Raw genomic sequence first — 23,608 nt, forward strand, 5'->3', positions numbered from 1 at the left:
TTAGAATATTAGGTATGAAAGAGACCTTGAATATATTTTAGTCCTTTTCTTTTGAAAGTTTGTAAGATTCAACAAATATTTGCTGAATACCTACTCTGCATCAGGCACTAGTACAGGCCTTGGGGATACAATGAGGAATAAGACCTCCAAGATAGCACTTTTCTTTGGTAGTGCTTTTCTTTCTTTCTTTCTTTTTTTAACAGCCTTATTGAGCTATACTTTACATATTTCATAATATATACAATTAAAGATTTTTAGTATATTCAGAGTTGTGCCACAGTCACCACAATTTTAGAACACTTTCATCACCTCAAAAAGTAATCCATGTTTAGCTTTTATGCTTCAGTTCCCTCATCTCCCTAAGCAACCAAATAATCTACTTTCTCTGTCTACCTATGTTTTTGCTTGTGCTGGACATTTCAAATAAATGGAATCACGCTATGTGGCATTTGTGTGGCTGCTGTCACTTAGCATGTTGTCAAGGTTTGTCCATGTTGCAGCATGTATCAGTACTTCATTTTCATGGCTGAATACTATTCCATTGTAGGGGGTATAACTTAGGTATCCATTCATCGCTTGAGGGACATTAGGGTTGTTTCTACCTTTGGCTATTAAGAATAACGTTGCTGGGCTTCCCTGGTGGCACAGTGTTTGCAAGTCCGCCTGCTGATGCAGGGGACGCGGGTTCGTGCCCCGGTCCGGGAGGATCCCACATGCCGCGGAGCGGCTGGGCCCGTGAGCCATGGCCGCTGAGCCTGCGCGTCCGGAGCCTGTGCTCCGCAACGGGAGAAGCCACAGCAGTGAGAGGCCCGCGTACCAGAAAAAAAAAAAAAAAAAAAAAAGAATAACGTTGCTACTGACATTTGTGTGCACATTTTGTGTGGTGGTGTGTTTTCATTTCTCTTGGTTATTTACCTAGGAGTGGAATTGCAAGGTCAAATGGTCACTCTTAGGTTTAAACTTTTTGAGGAGCTGACAGACCACTTTCCAAAATAGTTGCACCATTTTACATTCCTACCTGCTGTATGAGGGAACACATTTTTATTTCCTGCTTAATCAGATTCGTTTTAGACTCTGCTGGAGGTTAGGAGTAAACAGCAGAAACTTTATTTGCGAGGAATTTAAGACCGTTGGTTAATTTTCTTTCTATGGGGTCAGGGCCTCTATTATTCCCTAAGCACCATCTCCTCTTTCAGCCACCTAGGAAGCTCCTAGGCCCGCAGGGGGTGCTCCGGCGTAACCTGCTTAAGGGGGCGTTTAAGGAAGCAAGGGAAGGGACAAGTGGCCAGACGCCCGGTGGTGGGGGTCCCCGAGTCCCGCGGATCGGCCACGCGGCCAGGGCTTGACCGCTTGTCAGCGCCGTCGGGCCTGAGTGACGCTTGGGCTCGGCCCCGGTCGGGTGCCCCGTGCGTCCGCGGGCCAGACCGAGCTGGGGTTTCGGCGGAGGATAATGCTGGGTTCTGGGCCTCAGGGCCTGCGGCCGTGGCCTTCGCCAGCCGGGCGGCGGTGCGACCGATGGGGGCGGGGGACGGAGGCCGCGCCCCCGCGCCCGTCCCGTCCGCACCCTGCTGGGCGCGGCGGCCCGCCCCTAGCCAGCCAAGGCTCTTCCGCGCCGGCAGGGGCAGCAGCGGGAGCGGCGCGGGGCGGAGCGGCGCGAGCGGCCAGGAGCGGCCCGGCCCGGCCCGGCGAGGAGGCGGCGGCAGCGGCGACGGCAACGGCGACGCCAGAGTCCGTGGGCGCCGTTCGCGAGGCCGTCGTGGCCCGGCCGCAGCGCGGGGAGGCCTGGGGGCTGGAAGCCGCCGCTGCCGCCATGCCGCTGCTCTTCCTCGAGCGCTTCCCCTGGCCCAGCCTCCGCACCTACACGGGCCTCAGCGGCCTGGCCCTGCTCGGCACCATCGTCAGCGCCTACCGCGCTCTCAGCCAGCCCGAGGCCAGGCCCGGGCCTGGGCCCGCCGAGGCGGAGCCGGTAACGGCCCCGGTGCAGCCAGACCCGGCCGCGCTCGTCCGGCCGAGCACCGGAGGACCCCGTGCCCGCGACGTGGCCCAGTACCTGCTCTCGGACAGCCTATTCGTGTGGGTGAGCGAGGCTGCCGGGCCCGCCGAGGAGGAGCGGAGAGGAGCCGGGCGGGGGATTGTGGGGACCGCCATGTCACCCATTATCTGTGGGGGGCGTGGCTGGGGCCGGGGTCCCCTCCCCCCGGGACCCCCGAGTGCGAGGCCCGGGGGGCGGGGCCCCGCCCGCGTGCGCGCCACTGGAGGACCCGGTGAGGGGTTGGGGTGGGGTGGCTTTGGGGTCGTGAGGAGGGGCGGGTCCCGAGGGCAGGCTCGCCTTTGAGGGCCTGAGGAAGGGACTTTGGGACGCGGTTGGGGAGGCGCAGGGGTCGGGGCGCGAGGGGACGTGGCCGGCCGGGGAGGGTCAGGGCCGGGGTGTAGTGGGGAGGTGCTGGGGTGGGTTGGGGGGAGAAGTAAACGATGGCGGAGCAGAGTTGGGGTTCTGAGGGACCACCGGGAAGGAAACAAGGAGCCCTCAAAGAGCGGCTTGACCTGGCTGGGACTGGCCAGTCAATTACCCCGGCTATTTTATTAAACTGTGGAGGGAAGTTGGAAGGCTTTTCGGACTCTGTCAGACCCGGAAATGTTAACAGGTTTCCCACGAAGAGAGGGAAGAGACAATTCGGATGTTGAGAATAGGAGAATTTTAGGCATCTGGGTGTGTTCGGACATTCCTGTTTGGAGAGAGGCCTTTTTTTTTTTCTATTTATTATGTGATTGTCCTGTTTGGGTAGAACAAACACACAAACTGTGCTTCCTTTCCTGCTGCTTTTACCTGGTGATTCATGAAAGTTTCCTTTGATGTCTGAAGGCAGCCAAAACATTCGGAGTCAAGAGGTGTCTCTCCATTTGAACTCAGGATTTTTCCTTTTAGTGATACATTTTAAAACACGGTTTCCAGTTTGTCTGCCAGTGTAAGATAAGCAGCATTTACAAGGCATAAATGCTGGTTTCACTTATTAGAACAGATAATTTCAGGCGGGTAGATCAACAGTATTTTCGCTTAAGAACTTGGCTTATACCTTAGCCTTTGAATGCCTCACGGAAACCCCACGGCGATCAGAAAAGTTGTTCCAGGACTGAAGTCTGTCCCTTGGATTTGCTGTGGTGTCTTGGGTCCAGAGTCTTGTCTTCTCCTGTAAATTCCCGTTTTGGGGTGAGAGCCGGCTGTAAGTGACTGGGATTAATATTCAAAGTATACAGAATGATACACAACTCATTTGTTATAATTAATCCCACTGTGCTTCATCAGGAAGCAGTGGGATTTATGAATTGTGGATGTGGGTCAAGTCTCTTGGTTCTTCTGACGAAGAGGTGAGTAGAAGGCAGTGAAGGGTGAAGTTCCATTCCTCCACTGCTGTGTAAAGCTGAACCTTACAGTACAGAAGAAGGGAGAAGAGAAAGAACTCAGCCACACGTCTCTTGTTTAATTTCTATTACACATAGATTTAAAAAATCTATTTTTGCATTTCAGTTGGCAGGTAAACTGAAGTGGAGAGTGATTTTGCCAAATGTTGAGAATATAATGTAGTCTTATATATATATATATTTAAGTATATGATATAAATAAGCCTTTGAAATGGAACTTCTATAGTATTTAACAACTACTAGTATTGTTTAATGATCTCCCTACCCCTCCCCAGAGTTTCTTTTTACAAAACTCACGTTCAAATTCCAAGGTTAACATCTCTTCATAAAACATTACATAAAGCCTGTTGATTTTCTGTGAAAATTATTACTTTTAAGAAAATTTCCTTTTCTTCCCAGCTTTTTCAACAGAGGTCTTGCCTCATGCGAGTTTGTACTTTCTTCCTATCTGCTGATGATTTTTTTCCTTTCTCAGTTGATCTTGCTGTTTATCTTCCATCTTTCCTCTGTGGTTTTCACACTTATCTTGGTCTTCCTTGGTTCCTCAGACCCTCCATGTATGCATTGTCAGTTTTCCTCATCACTCATTACTTAAGTTTCTGCTTTGGTAGACTAGTGGGAGTCAAAATCTCAGATGCCTTCCTCTGAGGCCTGACAGATCGCATTATTAGGTGAATATATGGCGGGGCCTTTGTCAGAATGGATCCTTTCTTGCCCTGCCCAAGGACACTCAGATTCAATTTTTTAAAAACCAAACAAAGGACTTCCCTAGTGACGCAGTGGATAAGACTCCTCGCTCCCAGTGCAGGGGGCCCGGCTTCGATCCCTGGTCGGGAAACTAGATCCCACATGTGTGCCGCAACTAAGAGTTCACCTGCCACAACTAAGGAGCCCAACTAAGGAGCCCACCTGCTGCAACGAGGACCCGGTGCAACCAAATAAATATTAAAAAATAAAAAAGGCAAGATGAAACAATCAATTGATCTTTCTGCCAGTTTGCAAATCCTGCTAGCTATTATTTTGCATATTGGAATCTCTAAAACTTGTCTTTGTAGGGCACAGTTTAGATGAATATAGATACTGATATAATGTCTTCATTTTGATTAATGTCCTAGGTGATTTTAGGCATGTTAATGGTTGAGAAACTGATGAGGGAGAGGATGGGGTATGGGGTGAAGGTCAGATGTTGTAAACCTTGCCTGCTCTGTTAAGGAGTGTGAACATTATTTCATGGGCCAGAGGGTTTAAGTGGGAGTGAAGGGGAGGAGGGGCTGTCATAATGAGATGATCTTTTCAGGGGCAGACCTATAACTGCAGTGGGGAAGGTGGATTTATGTAGACAGGGAAGCGGCCAGGAGATGTAGTGACCTAAGACTCCAGTCCCCAAAGGAAGTTCTCCAGGTGGCCCTCTGGCACTGACATTGAGAACAGGTGTGAGGGGAGGTTCCCAGGGTTGTTGCACTAACAAATACCCAGGTTTGTCATGATTATTTGTTTCTTCATGTCTTTCTAGAACTTTCATTCCAGATTAGGTTTTATTTTGTTACTCATTTCTCGGGTAATTTTACATTGTTCAGATGTCACTTCCATTAAAGTACCTCCTGATCAGTTTCCATCATTGTTTTGAATTGTTCAGGTGTTTTTGGCTTTTCAACTTCAATTAATCTTACTCATTAGTTTCATTACTTTCTCCTGGTTTTTTTTCAGTTCTGGTTTTTTCTTTTTCTTTTTTATGTATTTGCTTTTAAAACTGTAAGAGCTGGACATGATAAAATGGAGAAATAGACATATGAAACAAGTTTTAAGGTTCTGATGACTTAATTATATGCAAATGAAGTCATTTAAATAGAAGTGTCAAGGGAAAAAGTCACCAAAAACGAAAATGGATAAAAGTGAACTGACCGTTGAGAGCAGGGATTGGCAAACCGTGTTGCCAATTTGGCCTATTAGCTAATAATGTTTTTTACATTTTTAAAGTTTTTTTTTTTCCGAGAGGAAGAATATGTGACTGAGAGCATGTGGCCTACAGAGTCTAAAAATATTTACTGTCTGATAGCCCATTAGAGAAAAAGTTTCTGACTCCTGCTTCAAAGAGCCCATCTTCACATAATTATACAACTTGAGAACTGAAAGTAATTTACTCGGTTTGAGTCTTTATGAGATGAATATTCCAAAGATGATTAGAGAAAAATGTTAGCTCCAGAAATGTTGGGGCAGCTGAAGAAAAAGACTAAACTTGTAAATAATAGGATATAAACCTAGATAAACAACTTAAAAATATAGGAAAAATCTTTATAGTGGGGGGGGGAAGCAGATTGCTGTTTGATTGCTCGCTAGATGTATGCTGCATGCTTTGTATACGTAATCTCATTTATTTCCCTAATGTTGTGCAAAGAGGAGCACAAGCATCAGTATAATAAGGGGGAGTTTGCATTACTGGCATTTTATACTTGTCACTGGGAGCCTACAGAAAAGTAACATTCCAGTTGTCCTTAAAGGAGGAGACTGATAAAAGGTGTGTTTGGGGGGGGGAGGGGATAGTTAGTGCTGGTGTTAAGTAGAAGACTAAGAAATACCCAGATTGATCAAGTCGACACAGTTCACATCTACATATTATACAAATATATATGGTATGTATATATATTCTTTCTTTTTCATACACAGAAGGTAGCGTAGTAATCACATTTCTACACTTTGCTTTTTTTTCAGTGAGCAAGTTATCTTGAAGGTTCTGTATAATGCTAGTAAATGCAGAACTGCTGACTTAGTTTTCCTGGCTTCATTGTATTCTGTTGAATGGCTGTTTTACGGTTTATTGAACTAACCTCACTGATGGACATTTAATTGGTTTTCATTTTTCTGCTATTATAAACAGTGCTCCAGTGAACCCCTTGTACTTAGATTTACTTACATTTAAGTTTGGATTCTGCTCACAAAGAAAGATTAGTTAGCTGTGTACAGCAGAATGAGGTTAGTACTTTTACTGTGGTCTGCAAGGATAAAGTGAGGTGAGAAAGTTTGTCCCAATTCCGTTGGTTTAAATATGGACTGAAGTGTTGTTTCTGTAAGGATATCACTGATGACCTAGTGGGATCTGATTTGGAAATTTATTTTAATTTTAATTTTATAATGGAGTATAGTTGATTTACAGTGTTGTGTTAGTTTCACGTGTACGGCTAAGTGATTCAGTTATACATATACATATAGCCATTCTTTTTCAGATTCTTTTCCCATATAGGTTATTACAGAATATTGAGTAGAGTTCCCTGTGCTATACTATAGGTCCTTATTGATTATCTATTTTATATATAGTAACGTGTATATGGTAATCCTGGGATTTGCTTTTAAATGAGGAATGGTAATTATGTTTCTTTCTGTATCTGCAATTTTTCAAGCCTTTGTCAATTTTAAAATTGAGAATTTATTGGAATGATGATATTTGTGAAATTAAGACATTTTTCTGTAAGTAGAATAGAATAAATAGTTAATAATTATTGAGATGTTTTTAAAAACACTTCATTCATGATCTTAAAATAATTTAGTTGCTTCCTATCCTGTATAGCTTTCAGTTTCATAAAGTTCACAAAAGGTTATCTCTTTCCTTTTACATAAGATCCCTTTCTCATATCAGTTTACTTTCTCAATCTCTTTTTCTATTCTTAGCTGTGCTGATTTTTAAATCTTCCATTTATATTACAATAGGAAATGTTTATCTACTGGTGATGGACTTATGAGGGACTTCCACTTGTTTTTTTTTTGGTAAATCAAAGAAACAAAATTTTTATACCTCTTTTTTTTTTTTCTTGTGGTACGCGGGCCTCACTGTTGTGGCCTCTCCCGTTGAGGAGCACAGGCTCTGGATGCGCAGGCTCAGTGGCCATGGCTCACGGGCCCAGCTGATCTTCCTGCACCGGGGCACAAACCCGTGTCGCCTGCATCGGCAGGCGGGCTCTCAACCACTGCACCGCCAGGGAAGCCCTATACCTCATTTTTGAACTTAGAAAAACTTAAGAAAAGTTTTACCTGAGAAGTAATACTTTATTTCTTATTTTGTAACCCAAGGTGTATGAGAATGCTGTTTAAGGTAGAGAAATGATTAAGCAACCCTAAATTTGATTTCTCCTCTGTTGTTCTCACAGCAGCTGGCTTGGTCTGTTAGATGCTTACCAAGTTCTGTGTCTTGTAGATCCTAAAAGTTCTTTGAGTGCAGGGTCCAGATCACCCTCATTTCTCTTAATGTCCTACATGCCTTGAGCAAGTAGGTGCTAAATGTGTTGAATTTATTTCTTTACTTTGTAAGCCTACCTGCAAAAACAGGAAGAATTTTAAAAAACTGCTTTGTAATTAGGCTTGGAATGTTTGGCTGATTTTAAAAATCCTCTTCAGCTGGGGGATATGGCATGAAGGATGGGGGCTGTAGTTTTGTCTTATGACATTTTTTCTTAATTAACATGATTGGGGTTCCCATTAACTGGTTTAGAGCACAATGAAGATTAGCCTTTTAAACGTCTATTTCATCTCCTTAAAATTTAGTATTCTACACTATTTGTTGGAATGTTTTGAAGAGGGCTGCTCCACAGGGAGTCATGTTAGGGAGGTGGGATGTTTTGGATAACTAATTTGGGTTTTTTCCTGGCTATTTGAAGGATTTAATTACCAGAAGAGTTTCATTTTTCAGCACTATTTTTGTTTCAGTTCTTTGAAAATACATCACATACTTCCTTGCCCCATTAGACAGGCAGAATGTAACTAAACATAATTTAATCTTTTGTAATGAATCAGGGCTACCATTCATTGTATGTAATATGTCAGGGCTACCACAGGGCTGGATGGTGTGAAGCACTAAGGGGAACCTGAAGAGATCTTAGGGAGTTTGCTTTCTTATCTTACTCTCTTCCGTCACCTTCCTTTTATTTACTTATTCTTAAAATATCATTTGCTTCTTTTAAAAGTAGATGGAAGAATGACCTGGAAAGAGGAATATGGCCACCTTCCTGTAAACTTAGTGAATCAAAGATTGAAGCAGCCTTTACGTTGTCGGTGTTTGTTTTCATTTGCTCTTAATAAAAGTCCTCTTTACCGTCTTCATCAAGGTCCTTTTGGCTTTTTCAGGTTCTGTGGTTTTAGAAATCATTTGAACATCAGTAATGTGATGTGCCACACTAGCCTTTGAGTCAGGGGCGGCCCACATTTTCATTTTGTAAGCATTACATTTGTTGTTTAAGTGTAAGGTGATCCCTCTCTTAATTACCAAGAAAGTTTTCCACTTGCTGGTGAAGAAGGCTTTGGATTGTCATTGCTGTTTCATGGTTGCCTTTCAGTTCTCAGCTCTTCCTGCTTTCTTGATTCCACTCCCCTCGAATGCCCCAGAACCTTTACTTTAAGGCCAACACCAGCCACAGATATCTTTTGTCCCATTGCAATACATTTGAAAATGTGTATGTTTTTGATTCTCAGTTCTTCATGATCTTGTGAATTTTTTATGACCATCCACACTCTTCTCCACGTGTCCTATTTTTCTGACAGGGCAGGGCAGGATGTTTGGGTGGTGGACTTCACTGTTCACGATAACTGCATTTTCTGGAAAAGTTTTCTTCTAGGCTGTCAAAATCTTAATGTAGGAAATGATGTACCTAGGAGACACTTATGGTTTTTTAAGGTGCATACAGTACAAAGTTTACACACAATTCAGTTAAGACTGAAGGGGAAGATGGCCTTCTGGGGGGTACATGTTGGGACAGGGCTCTGTGAATTAACTGCTGAGTTGGTACCTTCCTCCCCACTCCTCATCCGTACCCTGCCACCCATAAAAATGTGCCCCTTCAAATATTACTTATCTTGTACTGGTAGAAAACTGGAAAGTCTCAGTTATTAGAAATGTTGGCTGAATTCCTAATATAAAATTTTTAGAGCTGCTTTTATTTTTCAACTGGAAATAAACTTCCTTTCTTTGGTTTGTGTACAGGTTCTAGTAAATACTGCTTGCTGTGTTTTGATGTTGGTGGCTAAGCTAATCCAGTGTATTGTGTTTGGCCCTCTTCGAGTGAGCGAAAGACAGGTAAGTCCAGATAGCAAGGATGCATTCTTGTGACCAGATTAAAGAAAAAAAATTTTGGTATAATTTCAAACTTACAGAAGAGTTGTACAAATAATATAAAAAACTCCTATATAGACTTCATCCAGATTCAGAGTTATTAACATTTTTCCCCATTTACTCTAACAGTTGCCTTTTATTTATATATACATATTTTTTGTGATCCTTTTGAGAGTAAACTGGGGACATCATACCCCTTTAACCTCAAGTGCTTTAATATGTGTTTCCTAAGAGCAAGGACATTTTCTTATGTAACCATAGCACAGTGATCAAAATCAGGAAATTCAGCATTGATGAAATACTTTATATAGCCCACAATCCATATTTAATGTATCCAAGTTGTCCCAATATTGTTCTTTATAGCTATTTCCTCATGAATTTTATGAAGTAGTTTTAAAAGAATCTCAGACTTGTTTTAGTTTGAGTAATTGTATATATCATTCTTTAGAATATGGGTTCTTTTCCAAAGGAATTTACCGAGAGATTTTGTCTTTTCCCTTTGGAAAAGTGTATTAAGATTCATCATTCTACAAGCAGCGTTCAGGTGAGATAGTCTGACATTTGAACATTACTCTCAGAATGCATGTATGAGCAGGAGGTGCTTTCATTAAAGAATTAATGTCACAAGCATACTGTACAGATTGGCAGTTCCCCAAGGATTTTAGTGGATGGAGTGTAGAATAGTGTGTTTTAAAGTAAGAATTTAGAACTGGCCTTTAAAACAATAACATAGAAACAGAACTATATTGTACTTTATCTTATCCCAGTGGTAAGACACAGGAACCTACTACATTAAAAGTACAACAGTGGCCTCACCCCTTACGTATCCTTTTCAACCCAAATCTCTTGTTATTAAATCAGCTGAGGTCCTAGTTTAGAGTTGAAATGCATTTACTGTGTGATTGAGCCTTTGGATGCTATTAAGGGCAGGACTCTTTGTTTTCCCAGAAATTTTTCATTAGTGAGTATTCAGTACTTTCTCCAAAATATCGGCTCCAGAGGTCTCCCAGATGGGATCAGTAGAACATAGAGGGTTTTTTGGTAGGATACAGAAGCTTTTTTTTGATGCTTCTTCCGTTTTCAAGAAAACCTTTTGACTTGTGGGCCAGAAATTGGTCAGGCCAGGCAAGCAACCTAATTGCTGGTGGATTGATCTGGCACCAGTGGGCCTTACATACTGCTTTCTTTTTCCTAAAATGTTAAATATCAGTTCAAAATTTACAGAAAACATAACCTTGGAGTATTATAGAGATTTTTCAAATACCTGGAGGTAATCATAATGGGCACATTTGTCACTCAACTCTACTTTCAGTTTTTTCAGTATAGATCACATCTTTCATGTTGTTCAGTGATGACAGTTTTTTGACCAGTGTCATCCAGTAGCATTTATTAAGCGCCGTTTTTTTTTTTTTTGCGGTATGCGGACCTCTCACTGTTGTGGCCTCTCCCGTTGCGGAGCACAGGCTCTGGACGCGCAGGCTCAGCGGCCACGGCTCACAGGCCCAGCCGCTCCGTGGCACATGGGATCTTCCCGGACCGGGGCACGAACCCGTGTCTCCTGCATTGGCAGGCGGACTCTCAACCACTGCATCACCAGGGAAGCCCTTAAGCACCGTTTTGAGTTAGAATGCTACAGAATTGACATGGGTTTACTCTCTGGGTGCTTAAACTTGAAGAAATAGAGTAATGCTAGAGGCAAAGACATTGACTACCTAAAATTGGACAAATATTCAACGGTTAAGTGGCAGTGTAGAACAAAGAATTTTTTAAATGCACTTACTGCCTACTATGGCACTTATCTAAGCACCGTACATATATTAACTTACTGAGTTACCCCAGCTATTTTATGAGATATACGCTGTTGTTATAAGACCCGTCTTATAGATGGGGAAACCAAAGCCTGGGGATTGTAAGTAACTTGCCCAAAGCCACACAGCAGATAGATGGTGGAGTGAAGGTTCAGAACCAGGACACAAAATGTTCTAGGTTCACTCATGCTTTCCTGCCCCAGATCTGGAAACAGACATTCACCAAGGATTCCTAGTTCATTTTGTTCTCTGAACAAAGGGTGTACAGTCAGAGTACAGTGTTTTAAAGTTCTCAAAATAACTCTTATCTTTAAATAGTCACATTATCAATTTGTTCCACATGTAGGTTCAATTATTTCTGTTTTTATTCAATTTTGCTTTTCTTTCTAAGTTTTTGAATTTGTGAAACATTCACATGGTTCAAAACTATACATAAAAGTATACTTAGGAGCCATATTTTCATACTTATCCTCTGCACTCAGTTGCCACCACTCCCACAGATGGCTTGAGGTATCTTTTAGTATCTGTTGGCTAGACGCCCCTCATTGCCCTCTTTTTCAGGATAGTAAAGATTTTTAAAACTGGACATCCTCAGTGTAAGAAAGAGTACAGTGAAGCAGATATACTTCTGTGGGAGTGTACATTTATATAACTTCTTTGGAAATCAGATGGATGTTACTTATTAGAAACCATAACAATATCCGTAAGCTTTGATTCTGTAATGCTGAAAAAATAGAAACTTGTACAAAGATATTCATTGTAACATTTTCTGAATGGTGAAAAAAACATTTCGGTGTCCATGTGTAACCACTAAAGTGGTCTTATTCAGACAGTATTCATTGGCACTGGTAAGGTTCTCACAATATAAGTGAAATAAAAGTATACAAAAATCAATGTTTTACATTTAGGAAGAAAAATGCATAAAAATGTTAAGACATCATTTTTGTTTTAATTTTCTTTGTACTTTTTCATACATTATTGATTATGGCTGGCAAATGAGCATATGTTATTTTTGAATCTGAAGGATGTTTAAAAAAAAAAGGAAGAAGAATGTCCAGTCTTTTTCTTTTGTTTGTTTTAAAAATCTAGAGAGTAGAAGTATTAAAAATGATACTTGTAGCTCTCACCATTCTTTTTTATTTTGTGTTAGAAGTATATGTATTATTAATACATAAGGTACTAAACTAATATCACTCCCCTTTTAATGGCTAAAATTTCATAACTAAGGAATTCAATCCAAAATCTATAGATTACTTTCTAGGTGTCTTCCCTTTATTCTTCAGAGGGCTCATTTTTTCTTTGCCTTCTATGGATATTTTCTTGTGGACAAGTGTTAGAAAGCTGAGAATAGACTATTTTCTCCTTAGAAGCCAGCTTTTGTTATGTTACCTTCTCCTTGAATGGGTTAGGTATAATGGTAATCACCTTTATAAATATTTTTCTTTTTAGCACCTCAAAGACAAGTTTTGGAATTTCATTTTCTACAAGTTCATTTTCATTTTTGGTGTGCTGAATGTCCAGACAGTGGAAGAAGTGGTCATGTGGTGCCTCTGGTTTGCTGGACTGGTATTTCTGCATCTGATGGTTCAGCTCTGCAAGGACCGGTTTGAATATGTAAGTTTTTAGCCAAGCTCTTTTCCTGCTTAGGCACACATTTGCCAGGTCTGAATTGTGTAATATGAATGAGCCGTGACACACATGTGCAGGATAGCTCTCCCAGGGAAGGCTCCTGGATCAGGTACCTCCTACCTGTTTCTTGAGGAACTTTCTGCAGCAGCCAAGGAATGCAGGAGCAGTGTCCCCTAGGGAGGTTTCCTTCCCCTCCCCAGTAGTGTTGCATTACAGCCCACGTGAGGTCAAATCACCTACACAAACTGTTTTGATCACAGTGCAAGGAAACTTTAATATATAAACTGAAAAAAAGCTGGTCTCTTCCAGACGTTTTCTGTTCTAATCTCCTTCCATTTTCCCCCTTCTTACTCTGGTTCTTGGAGCCCTTCTTTCTGACTAGCTTGCATTGTTTCCACCCTGGGCCAGGACTGAATTAGCTCTCTTGGCTTCCTTGGTCCCTGGAGAAGTGAACCTTTTCTGTCTGGGTACAAGATCTGCCTGTTGGCTTCAGAGTTGTGTGGGTGAATCTTCATTTGTTAGTAGTCCCGAACTAATCTCGTGGATCCCCAGTAAATGGACGCCTACAATCCTGCCCCTCCATTAAACCCACTCCACAACCCTGCTTGCCCCTTTCTTTACCCAGTCCTCATGGACCATGGTGGTCCTTGCACGTCTGTGTGAGTTAATCTCAGTTCCAAAGCCTTCAGCTGTTTCATAATTCAGCCCCCATCCCAGGCCATGGACAGGCGCTTCTGACCTCCCCGACTGGTTTGGTATCTACACCTTCCTGCTCAGGAGTCACAGCTCCAGGCCTTCCTTGCCAAGCTGTATACTGTTAACATAGCATTATGGTAGTAGTCAGTCTGCACCTGGATTACACTTCAGTTGTCCTAGCCGTGAACGGGCTAGGAATGTCCTCCCAAGTGACTTTGAGGGATTAGGGCTAGAACAAAATTGTGAAAGAACACAACAGAATGTGGTGCTGCCCTGTTGAAGTTGAGTCCTGTTGAAGCCAGAAGAGAGAATTACATTCCTTTGGCAAATTGTTTCTAGAGGTTTATAATCCCACTGGTAGGAGGATCCTTGAGAATTTGAGATGCAAATATAATGTATATTCCATAAATTAAATGATAAAGATCTCAAAATATCAGCTCATACTCATATTTAGGTTGGTTGGAGAATTTTGACCATCTGGTAATGGGATACTTTTCGGCTTCCATTTGGCCGTGCGGCTACGCACAGATCTCCAAGCAAAGACACCAAGGTTAACCTTGAGTTTAATTAACACTGCCATGCTTAGTCAGGTTTAATTAACACTGCCATGCTGAAGAGTGAGCTTCCTTCTCCTGTTTTGCATTTTTAGCTTTCCTTTTCTCCCACCACACCGATGAGTAGCCATGGTCGAGTTCTGTCTCTACTGATTGCTATGCTGCTTTCCTGCTGTGGATTAGCAGTTGTCTGTTGTGTCACAGGCTACACCCATGGGATGCACACATTGGCTTTCATGGCTGCAGAGGTAAGGTGCAGAGACGGGCTTTTGCTCTGATTATGTTCCTATGTGTTTTCAAGGAAGCTAGAGGATTATTGACAGATTATTTTCACCCAGGGTGGATATCTGGTCTTCATTTTAACAAGCATTTTTTGAGTTCCTTCGTTTGGGGTTGGGTATTGGTACTGATTGCTTTTACATATGTTATTTCACGTAATCCTTGCTACAACATAATAAAAAGTACAGTTGACCCTTGAACAACGTGAGTTTGAACTTTGTGGGTCCACTTATACATGGATATTTTTCAGTAGTAAATTCTACAGTACTACATGGTCCCTGGTTGGTTGAATCCACAGATGCAAAGGAACTGGATACGGAGGCCCGACTATAAATCATATGGGGATGAACTCCCATATTGCCCAAGGGTCAACTGTAATTATTTTTGCCGACATTTATATAGTGCTTACTATATGCTGGGTATTGTTCTAAATACCTTACATATATTGACTCATTTTATTATTCCTGTTTATTAATGGGGAAACGGGCATGGAGGGTGAAGTGAATTGCTTCAAGTTCCAAAGTGGCAAAAGTAGCACAATCCAAGTTCTGTGACTTCCAAGTGGGAAGGGTTTTCTCCTTAAGATATTGTAAACAATGATTGGTAACAATTAGTAGGGAAATATCCTGTAATTGGTTATTTTAGATAGGCCATAAATTAAGATTTTATAGAATAATACAATGTATATGCAAACTGTATTCATTGTTTTGAAAGAATAATCTGAGATATTCATGTATATTTTAAAATTTACTTTTAAACCCTTTCTGAGAATACTAATTTCTGTTCAATAGAAATCAAATTTTTCGTATGTTCTTTATATTCAGTGGCTATATTTGCTTTTTTCCTCAGGCCAAAGGCAAAGTACTTTTATCTTGTCCATAATTGCTATTATTAATGGAAAAAATGAAATAATAGATATCTAATATCAATATCAGTAGATAGCTAATATCAAAATACTGAGTTTGAACTACTAATTGGGAATTGTTAGAATAGGGTTAAAATTTATTTTGCTTAATAGCATTCACTTCAGAGTATAATATAGTAGTGTAAGAAAAATAAGGAAAGAACATTTAAGTACTTAATAAAAACATTTGCAATCCTAGTTGAATACTTTCTGTATATGAAAGGTATACAAATGTAAAAAAATATGTTTAAAATTTTATTTACTCTGATGTTAATTAGTTTGCTTTAGATATATTTTACTATAAATCACCATTTGAATGATACTGGGTTTTCCTTTTTTGTTTCTCTAACTTTTAATTAGTATTAGGCCAAAGTTTGAAAAAAGGTATACCTAAAATTAAAGACATTTGAAATAGGTCTGTTGGGTCATAGGGCATATTTTAATTTTAGCTCATTAATTTTTTTAAGATAATTTATGTTACAGATTTGATATTTTGAACTAAATCATATTTTTATGTTTATAGTGTTTCTCTTCTATGTAAAATATTTTCCATTTGTAAACGGGAGTTTCCTGATCTCAAACATAAAGAATGTTAACAGTTTTATTCTGCTAGATTAAGAAGAAATTTTTCTTAGTATCAGTTTCTTTAATACAGAATACTATGAGGGTCTTATTTTGTTATTGATTTCCTTCATCTGTTTTCTTCTGTGTGGGTGAAGGGGGTGCAGAAAGCATTATATAGAGAGCAGGGATTCATATCTAGGATAGTAGTACCTAAGCTGTACCTTGGGTATAGGGTCACCAAGTATTCAGACACCCTCTTAGGATAATCAATTATGGTTACTTAATGCAGTATAAAAAAATGATTGTCAAACTCAGTGACCTCAAGATTGTAGAAGGCATGCCCAGGAGATGGACAGGTGTAATTGGTTGCCACCTATTAACAGGAAAATGCTCCATATAAGTTGTTTCTAGGTCATGAAAATATTCCATGGAAATTTGAAGCACATGAAATAAAATGGTCGGTAACTTGCTTTTTTTTACTTTCAGTTTTAATGAGATATAATTGACATACAGCACTGCATAAGTTTAAGGTGTACAGCGTAATGACTTGACTTACATTTGTTGTGAGATGATTACCATGATAAGTATCATCGCATATTCATACCCCCAAAAATGTTTTTTACCCTGTGATGGAAACTCTTAGGATTTACTCTCTTCACAACTTTGAATTATACCATACAGCACGGTTAACTAGAGTCATCATGTTGTACATTACATCCCCAGGACTTATTTATCTTATAACTGGTACCTTGTGACTACCCTCCTTCAAGTCCCCGACCTCCAACCTGATTTTTTTTTTTTTTTTTAAAGAAGATGTTGGGAGTAGGAGTTTATTAATTAATTAATTTATTTTTGCTGTGTTGGGTCTTCATTTCTGTGCGAGGGCTTTCTCTACTTGTGGCAAGCGGGGGCCACTCTTCATCGCGGTGCGCGGGCCTCTCACTATCGCGGCCTCTCTTGTTGCGGAGTACAGGCTCTAGACGCTCAGGCTCAGTAGTTGTGGCTCACGAGCCTAGTTGCTCCGCGGCACGTGGGATCCTCCCAGACCAGGGCTTGAACCCGTGTCCCCTGCATTAGCAGGCAGACTCTCAACCACTGTGCCACCAGGGAAGCCCCCCAACCTGATTTTTAATTGAACTGAGAACTTTTATCACTTTGTAAAAGTAAATTTGGTCTGAGCAATCCTAAATTTTACTAAAAAGAAAAAAAATCTCTCTTTTTTTAAATAGTCTCTTCTTGTGACAGTGAGGACTGCTCATGTGATTTTACGGTGAGTAGCAATTTGGGAGGGTGGTGACGGAGGTCTACTCATACAGTTGATTTTAAGATACAGCATATAAAAAATTTATAAAAATGTGACTGTAGTATATCATGTTTAAAACAAATTCAATTGTAACAGTAAATCATTAACATGATTCTTCTCTATTCACTGCAGATATGTAATTCACCTCTGGGACCTCAACCACGAAGGAACGTGGGAAGGAAAGGGAACGTATGTCTATTACACAGATTTTGTCATGGAGCTCACTCTGTTGTCCCTGGACCTCATGCATCATATTCACATGTTGGTAAGTTTCCCAGAGGGAGCTCTAACAGACAGCTAAGTTTTTTAGAATCAGGAACCCTGTTTAGTACAGCGTTTAACAGGTGAAACATTTGTGGATGACCCACTTAAAGACTGTAAAAACGACGCAGCTGTTCCCCTCCCTTTTTTCCCTTTTTTTTTTTTTTTTTTTTTTTCTGGCCAACAGGTATAAAGCAGTGTGGAATGAGTTTGGTGCCCAGCTCAGGAGGTGTTTGCTGTCTAGGAGACGTAGGTGACTCTGCTGACCAAGTCAGTAGATAATGTTTTTAGCATGAAATTAGGGGAATTCCTCTCCTCATAGTTTCCGTGGCTTCTAATATTTAACAGTTACTTTGTAGGTGGTAAAGGGAATTCCCACAGTGTTAGCTACTTCATGGATTCATAAATTTTCTATCTTTGTAATTAAAAACAAAGTCTTTATTCTTAATTCCTCCTACTTCATTGTTTACATTTTACTTTGGTGTGCAAGAAATCACCATGCTGAAAACCTGCTTCATTGGTTTAGCACTTCAGTGATCTGTGAATGGCGAGAATCAACATATTTGGTGGGCAATTTATTTAAATTGTAAGCCTATCAAAGTAGAATTTAAAAATTTTTGGGTTAAACGTAGAGCATTTCTATAAGTCTACTTTTTAAAAGTAACTTTCAGGGCTTCCCTGGTGGCCCACATGCCGCGGAGCGGCTGCGCCCGTGAGCCATGGCCGCTGGGCCTGAACCTCCGGAGCCTGTGCTCTGCAACGGGAGAGGCCGCAACAGTGAGAGGCCTGTATTCCGCAAAAAAATAAAAACTTAAAAAAAATAAAAAATAAAATAAAAGTAACTTTCAAAACATACTTTAAAAAAACAAGGCCCCCCCCAAACAAATATCCAGAGATAACTGTTGACATTTTGTTGTGTTTACTGCTTCTTTATATATTCAAATCCATACATTCATCAATGGAGATCGTGTATTGGGCATATAGTTTTGGCTTTTTGTAGCTAGTATATTATGTACATCTTCCTATGCTAGCAACAATTCTTTTTTTTTTTTTTTTGCGGTACGCGGGCCTCTCACTGTTGTGGCCTCTCCCGTTGCGGAGCACAGGCTCCGGACGCGCAGGCTCAGCGGCCATGGCTCACGGGCCCAGCCGCTTCACGGCATGTGGGATCTTCCCAGACTGGGGCACAAACCCGTGTCCCCTGCATCGGCAGGCAGACTCTCAACCACTGTGCCACCAGGGAAGCCCTAGCAACAAAATTCTTCTAAATCATTTTAATACCTTTAAGATAAAACTTCCACGGCATAGAGGTGCGATGATTTAATTGGAATATACCATACAGCACTGTTAAAACTATAGTCATCATGTTGTACGTCTATCCCCACTATGTATTTATCTTATAACTGGAAGTTTGTACCTTTTGACCACCTTCCTCCTATTCCCCCACCCCCAGCCATTGAACAGCCTGCTCCCATAATAGAATATTTAGATTGTATTCAGTTGTTTGCTACTTCACATCTTTGCACATACCTTTTTTTTGTCACGTATTAGTTTTTTTAAAGTACTTTTATCCTTTTTCACTTAAATATTATTTTCCCATGTAATTAATCTTCAAAATGTTATATATAAAATACACTAATAGGATATAATTATATTTTATAATAAATATAATGAGTATATAATGTTACATTGTATGAGTTTACAGTATAATTATCCCCCTACTGGGCATTGTGTCCATTTCCTGATTTTCTGTTTTATAATTGTATGGAGGGGCATCATTTTCATAAAACTTTAAAATTTCTGATTAGTTCCTCAGGAAAGATTGCTGTTGATGGAATGACTAGGCCAAAGAGCTTGTACATTGTTCAGGGTAGTGAGAGAAATATGCGCATTTGCTTTCTGAATGACTGCTCCAGTTCACCTTTGCCCACAATTCAGAGCGTCTGTTGCATACCTCACTCTCAGCAGTAGCAAGTTCACATTCACTTTTATTGTATATTTTATTCTCTTTCCCTCTTGTTAAGTTATTTGGCAACATCTGGTTATCCATGGCCAGCTTGGTCATCTTTATGCAGCTGCGTTACCTGTTTCATGAGGTACAACGTCGAATCCGCCGGCACAAGAACTATTTGCGAGTGGTTGGAAACATGGAAGCCAGGTAAGTAAGCACAAGTTGACGTTGCTCATGTTGACTCATTTGAGATCTTTAATAATAATAGATCCCAGATTATACGAGAACGTGCTTTTGTAAACTGTTAACGGAATGGTGAAGAGTATAGGCTCTGGAGTCAGACTGCCTGGGTTTGAAGCCCCACTTAGTTGCCGTGTGATTTTGGGCAATTTACTTACCTCCCTGTGCCTCAGTTGCTTAAGTCTAGGGATGAGAGCAGAACCTTCTTCCTGGAACTGTTGGGAGGATTCAATGGGATAATGAAAGTAATATTACTTAGAACAGTACTGGGTACATAGTACGTGCTCAGTAAAGATTAGGTTCTTTTATTAGGTCATTATTTTTATCATCATTATTATTAAATGGATGTTTCGTTTGGCTTCTGCCCTTTTTCTTCCTTACTCATGCGTGCTCACACACACATACTCTCTCTCATACTTTTAACCTCAGTGGAGGAGGTACTCACTCCTTTATCCTGAGGCTAAACCAAGCCTGAAAGTGTGAGATCAATGGGTATCCTTTTTGTGTCCAAGGGAACAGTTTGGCTCTCTGAGGGGTCTTAACTCCTCTGATTTACCCAGAAATGTTCGCTTAAGTCATCACTAACAGGAGCCATTGTTAAGACAGAGTCAGTTTCTGTGTATAGATTTCTTGCTCTTTGGTGGGCTATGAAGAGAATGCAGGTGTAGTGTTTTGCGTGGGTGGAGAATTTTTACTGAACATGATTCCTCTGTAACTGTGCTGTTAAAGGTGAAGTCTATGAAGTAAGTGGTGCTCGGTATTTGTGCGTGGAATTGACGGAGATCCCTGCCAGTTGCACTTTGTTTTTTGCAGGTTTGCGGTTGCAACTCCAGAGGAGCTGGCTGTCAATAACGATGACTGTGCCATCTGCTGGGACTCCATGCAGGCTGCGAGGAAACTGCCCTGTGGACATCTTTTCCACAAGTAGGAGCTTTGCAAAGGGTCACATGGGACTGGTGTTCTGTCCAGGGGCATGTGGGTGCTTTTTGTGCTGGGGCTTAAGACCAGCCTTAGCCAAGGAGTGGGGACGTTCCCTCAGACTGGCCGTGGTGCTGGTACTGAGTGGGATGGGGAGCTTGGGTGTGTCTTCCTTCTTCCTCAGCCTCTTCCCTACACGGCAGGACTGTTCCCCACTCACAGGTTGCCATCTTAGTTTCTGGGTGTGTTAGCTATCTTCATATTCCTTCTCCATTTAAGTTCTGAGATATAGCAAATACGCCTGTAAGACTTAAAGAGGTGGGGGGATCCTTGCTTTCTGACAGCTTATTCCCTATTCTTACCCTGGTGAGAATATATATCTTTGCATTTTGCACATGCCCTAAGGCAACATAAAAAAACACACCAGGGAAGTGTGCTGAGATGGGGATCAGATGAGAAGCACTAAGCAGTCCAGAACTGTGACTGTGTTATCAGGAATTAGAAAATGGGATCTTCTGCAAACCTTCATGACTGGACTAGATCTGTGTGTGGTACAGGCTGTTCCGTTCTCACAGAGTCCTGTTGTCTCTGTTGTAGTCCTCACTGCCTTATATTACTCATTTTTAGAGATCTCACAGGAACTGTGTCTGTCTAACCTAGATCATTCTGTTTATAGATTGGATGTTTTTGGTGTTGATGGACCTTGAGGTCTCTTTTGGCCTTTTGTTCTGTGGTCAATTTTGCATATTGAGGAAGTTATAATCTTTACATCTTTAATCTTCCTTTCCTTATTTTGTATTCCCAAATGGTTTTTCTTTTCCTTTTTAATATTACAAGGACTTTGGAGCTGGAGTATCAGTAACTCAACACATTTCTTTCTTTCTTTCTTTCTTTTTTAATGTGCTGGGTGCTGTGTTGGGTTCTGGGGAATTAAATTAAAATGACAGATGTGGTCTTTGCTTTCACGAAGCTTTCAGCCTAATGGAGGAGACTGACATGAATTAACCACACGCGTTTATGAGCATGTAATGATGAATTGAGATAAGTGCTCTAAAGAAAAGGAACGTGGTCCTTGAGAGCTTGTAACAAAGGAACCTGACTCCCACCTGGAGAAAGTGACTCTTGATGATGAGTAGGAGTTAAGTCAGCAGAAGAAGGGATCAGGTGGAAGAGCAGTTGAGACAGAGGGAACATGTCTGTAGCAGGAGGGAGTGTGGCGTATCCAAGGAATTAAAGACAACCCATGTGGCTGGAGCTCAGAATGTCAGAGGAGGAGTGGTGTTTGCTGAGGCAGGAGAAGCAGGCATGAGCGACCCTGCAGGGGCTTGAGGGCCACTTGACGGGGTTAAAGTGGGGGCTCGGGGTCAGGGATGCAGTTTGAAAAGATCAGGGGGACTAGTTAGTAAGGGCTGCAGTGGTTCGGGTATGTGCTGAGAGGAGTGTGGATTGGTGTGGTGGAAGTGGAGCTGGAGGAGGGTGGACAGACGTGAAAAGGATTAGGAAGCACGTGGTGCTAGATTGGCTGTGAAAAACGAGGAATATGAGGCGTTGGGGATTCTCCTAGTTTTGCAGCTGTGTGATTGGATGGGTAGTGGTGCTGATTGATGAGGTTGGAAGACCAGAGAATTCACACACATTTCTGAAAAAACTTTCAGGTAGTTCCTAAGGAGCTTGGGGACAGTTTGGAAGACTAACTCAAAAGAGTGTATTTCACCCCAGAAGAAATGTTTTCAATCACATGATTAGATTAATTTTAGGATTTAATGTTTTTGGTTGAGGCAAAATTCACATGACATACAATTAACCATCTTAAAGTATACAATTCAGTGGCATTTCGTGCAGTCACAGTGTGGTGCAGGCCACCGCTCTTCTCTAGTTTCGAAACCTTTTCATCACTCCAGAGTGGTACCTCATAGTCATTAAGGTAAGTCACTACCCACTCCTCCCTCCCCGTGTTACCTGGCAGTCACTAATCTGCTTTCTGTCTCTGTGGCTTTGCCTCTTCTGGACAGTTCATGTGAAGGAAATCATATAATATGTGACTTTTTTGTGACTGGCTTCTTTTACTGAGCATAGAGTTTTCAAAGTCATCCAAGTTGTAGCATGTATCAGTACTTCATTTCTTTTTATGGCTGAATTTAAATTTTTTAAAATAATAAACAATTTGTTTATCCGTTCTTCCATTGATGGATATTTGGGTTATTTCCACTTTTTAGCTATTGCAAATAATGCTGCTATAAACATTTGTGAACGGGTATCTGTTTGAGTACCTGATTTTCTTTTAGGTATATACTTAGGAGTGGAATTGCTGAGACACAGGGTAATTCTATGTTTAACTTCTTGAAGAACCACCAGACTTAGCCACAGCAGCTGCACCATTTTATGTCCCATCAACAATGTATGAAGGTTCCAATTTCTTCACATCCTCACCAATATGTATTTCTGTTTTTCTTATTATAGCCAACCTAGTTGGTAGGAAGTGGTGTTTCATTATGGTGGGTTTTTTATTTTTTATTTTTTAATTAATTTATTTTTGGCTGCGTTGGGTCTTCGTTGCTGCGCGTGGGCTTTCTCTAGTTACGGCGATTGGGAGCTTCTCTTCGTTGTGGTGCGTGGGCTTCTCATCGCGGTGGCTTCTCTTGTGGAGCACGGGCTCTAGACGCGCAAGCGTCGGTAGTTGTGGCTCACGGGCTTTGTTGCTCCGCGGCATGTGGGATCTTCCTGGACCAGGGCTCGAACCCGTGTCCCTTGCATTGGCAGGTGGATTCTTAACCACTGTGCCACCAGGGAAGCACTATGGTGGGTTTTTTAAAATGATAATTCTCAAATGTTATGCTTTAATTGTGGTAAAAAAAAATACATACATAACATAAAATACATAACATAAAATTTAGCTTTTAACCATTTTTTTTAACCATTTTAAAGTGTGCAGTTCAGTGGCGTTAAGTACATTCACATTGTTGTACAACCTTCACCACCATCCATTT

The 23,608-nt window shown here is 41.2% G+C and overlaps 1 protein-coding gene across 1 annotated transcript in view; it reads left to right on the top strand.

The window, feature by feature from the left end:
* Nucleotides 1-1,671: 1,671 nt before the first annotated feature.
* AMFR (autocrine motility factor receptor) overlaps nt 1,672-23,608 on the top strand; it is a 40,636-nt gene continuing 18,699 nt past the window's right edge. The window contains exons 1-8 of the mRNA XM_067719831.1: nt 1,672-2,077; nt 9,386-9,478; nt 12,772-12,936; nt 14,297-14,449; nt 17,178-17,218; nt 17,384-17,516; nt 19,537-19,670; nt 20,517-20,627. Coding sequence (XP_067575932.1) covers nt 1,811-2,077; nt 9,386-9,478; nt 12,772-12,936; nt 14,297-14,449; nt 17,178-17,218; nt 17,384-17,516; nt 19,537-19,670; nt 20,517-20,627 — 1,097 coding nt within the window. The 5' untranslated portion in view covers nt 1,672-1,810. The remainder of the gene's footprint in view (nt 2,078-9,385; nt 9,479-12,771; nt 12,937-14,296; nt 14,450-17,177; nt 17,219-17,383; nt 17,517-19,536; nt 19,671-20,516; nt 20,628-23,608) is intronic.

This window comes from Pseudorca crassidens, chromosome 20, assembly GCF_039906515.1.
Source record: "Pseudorca crassidens isolate mPseCra1 chromosome 20, mPseCra1.hap1, whole genome shotgun sequence".
Lineage (NCBI taxonomy): Eukaryota > Metazoa > Chordata > Mammalia > Artiodactyla > Delphinidae > Pseudorca > Pseudorca crassidens.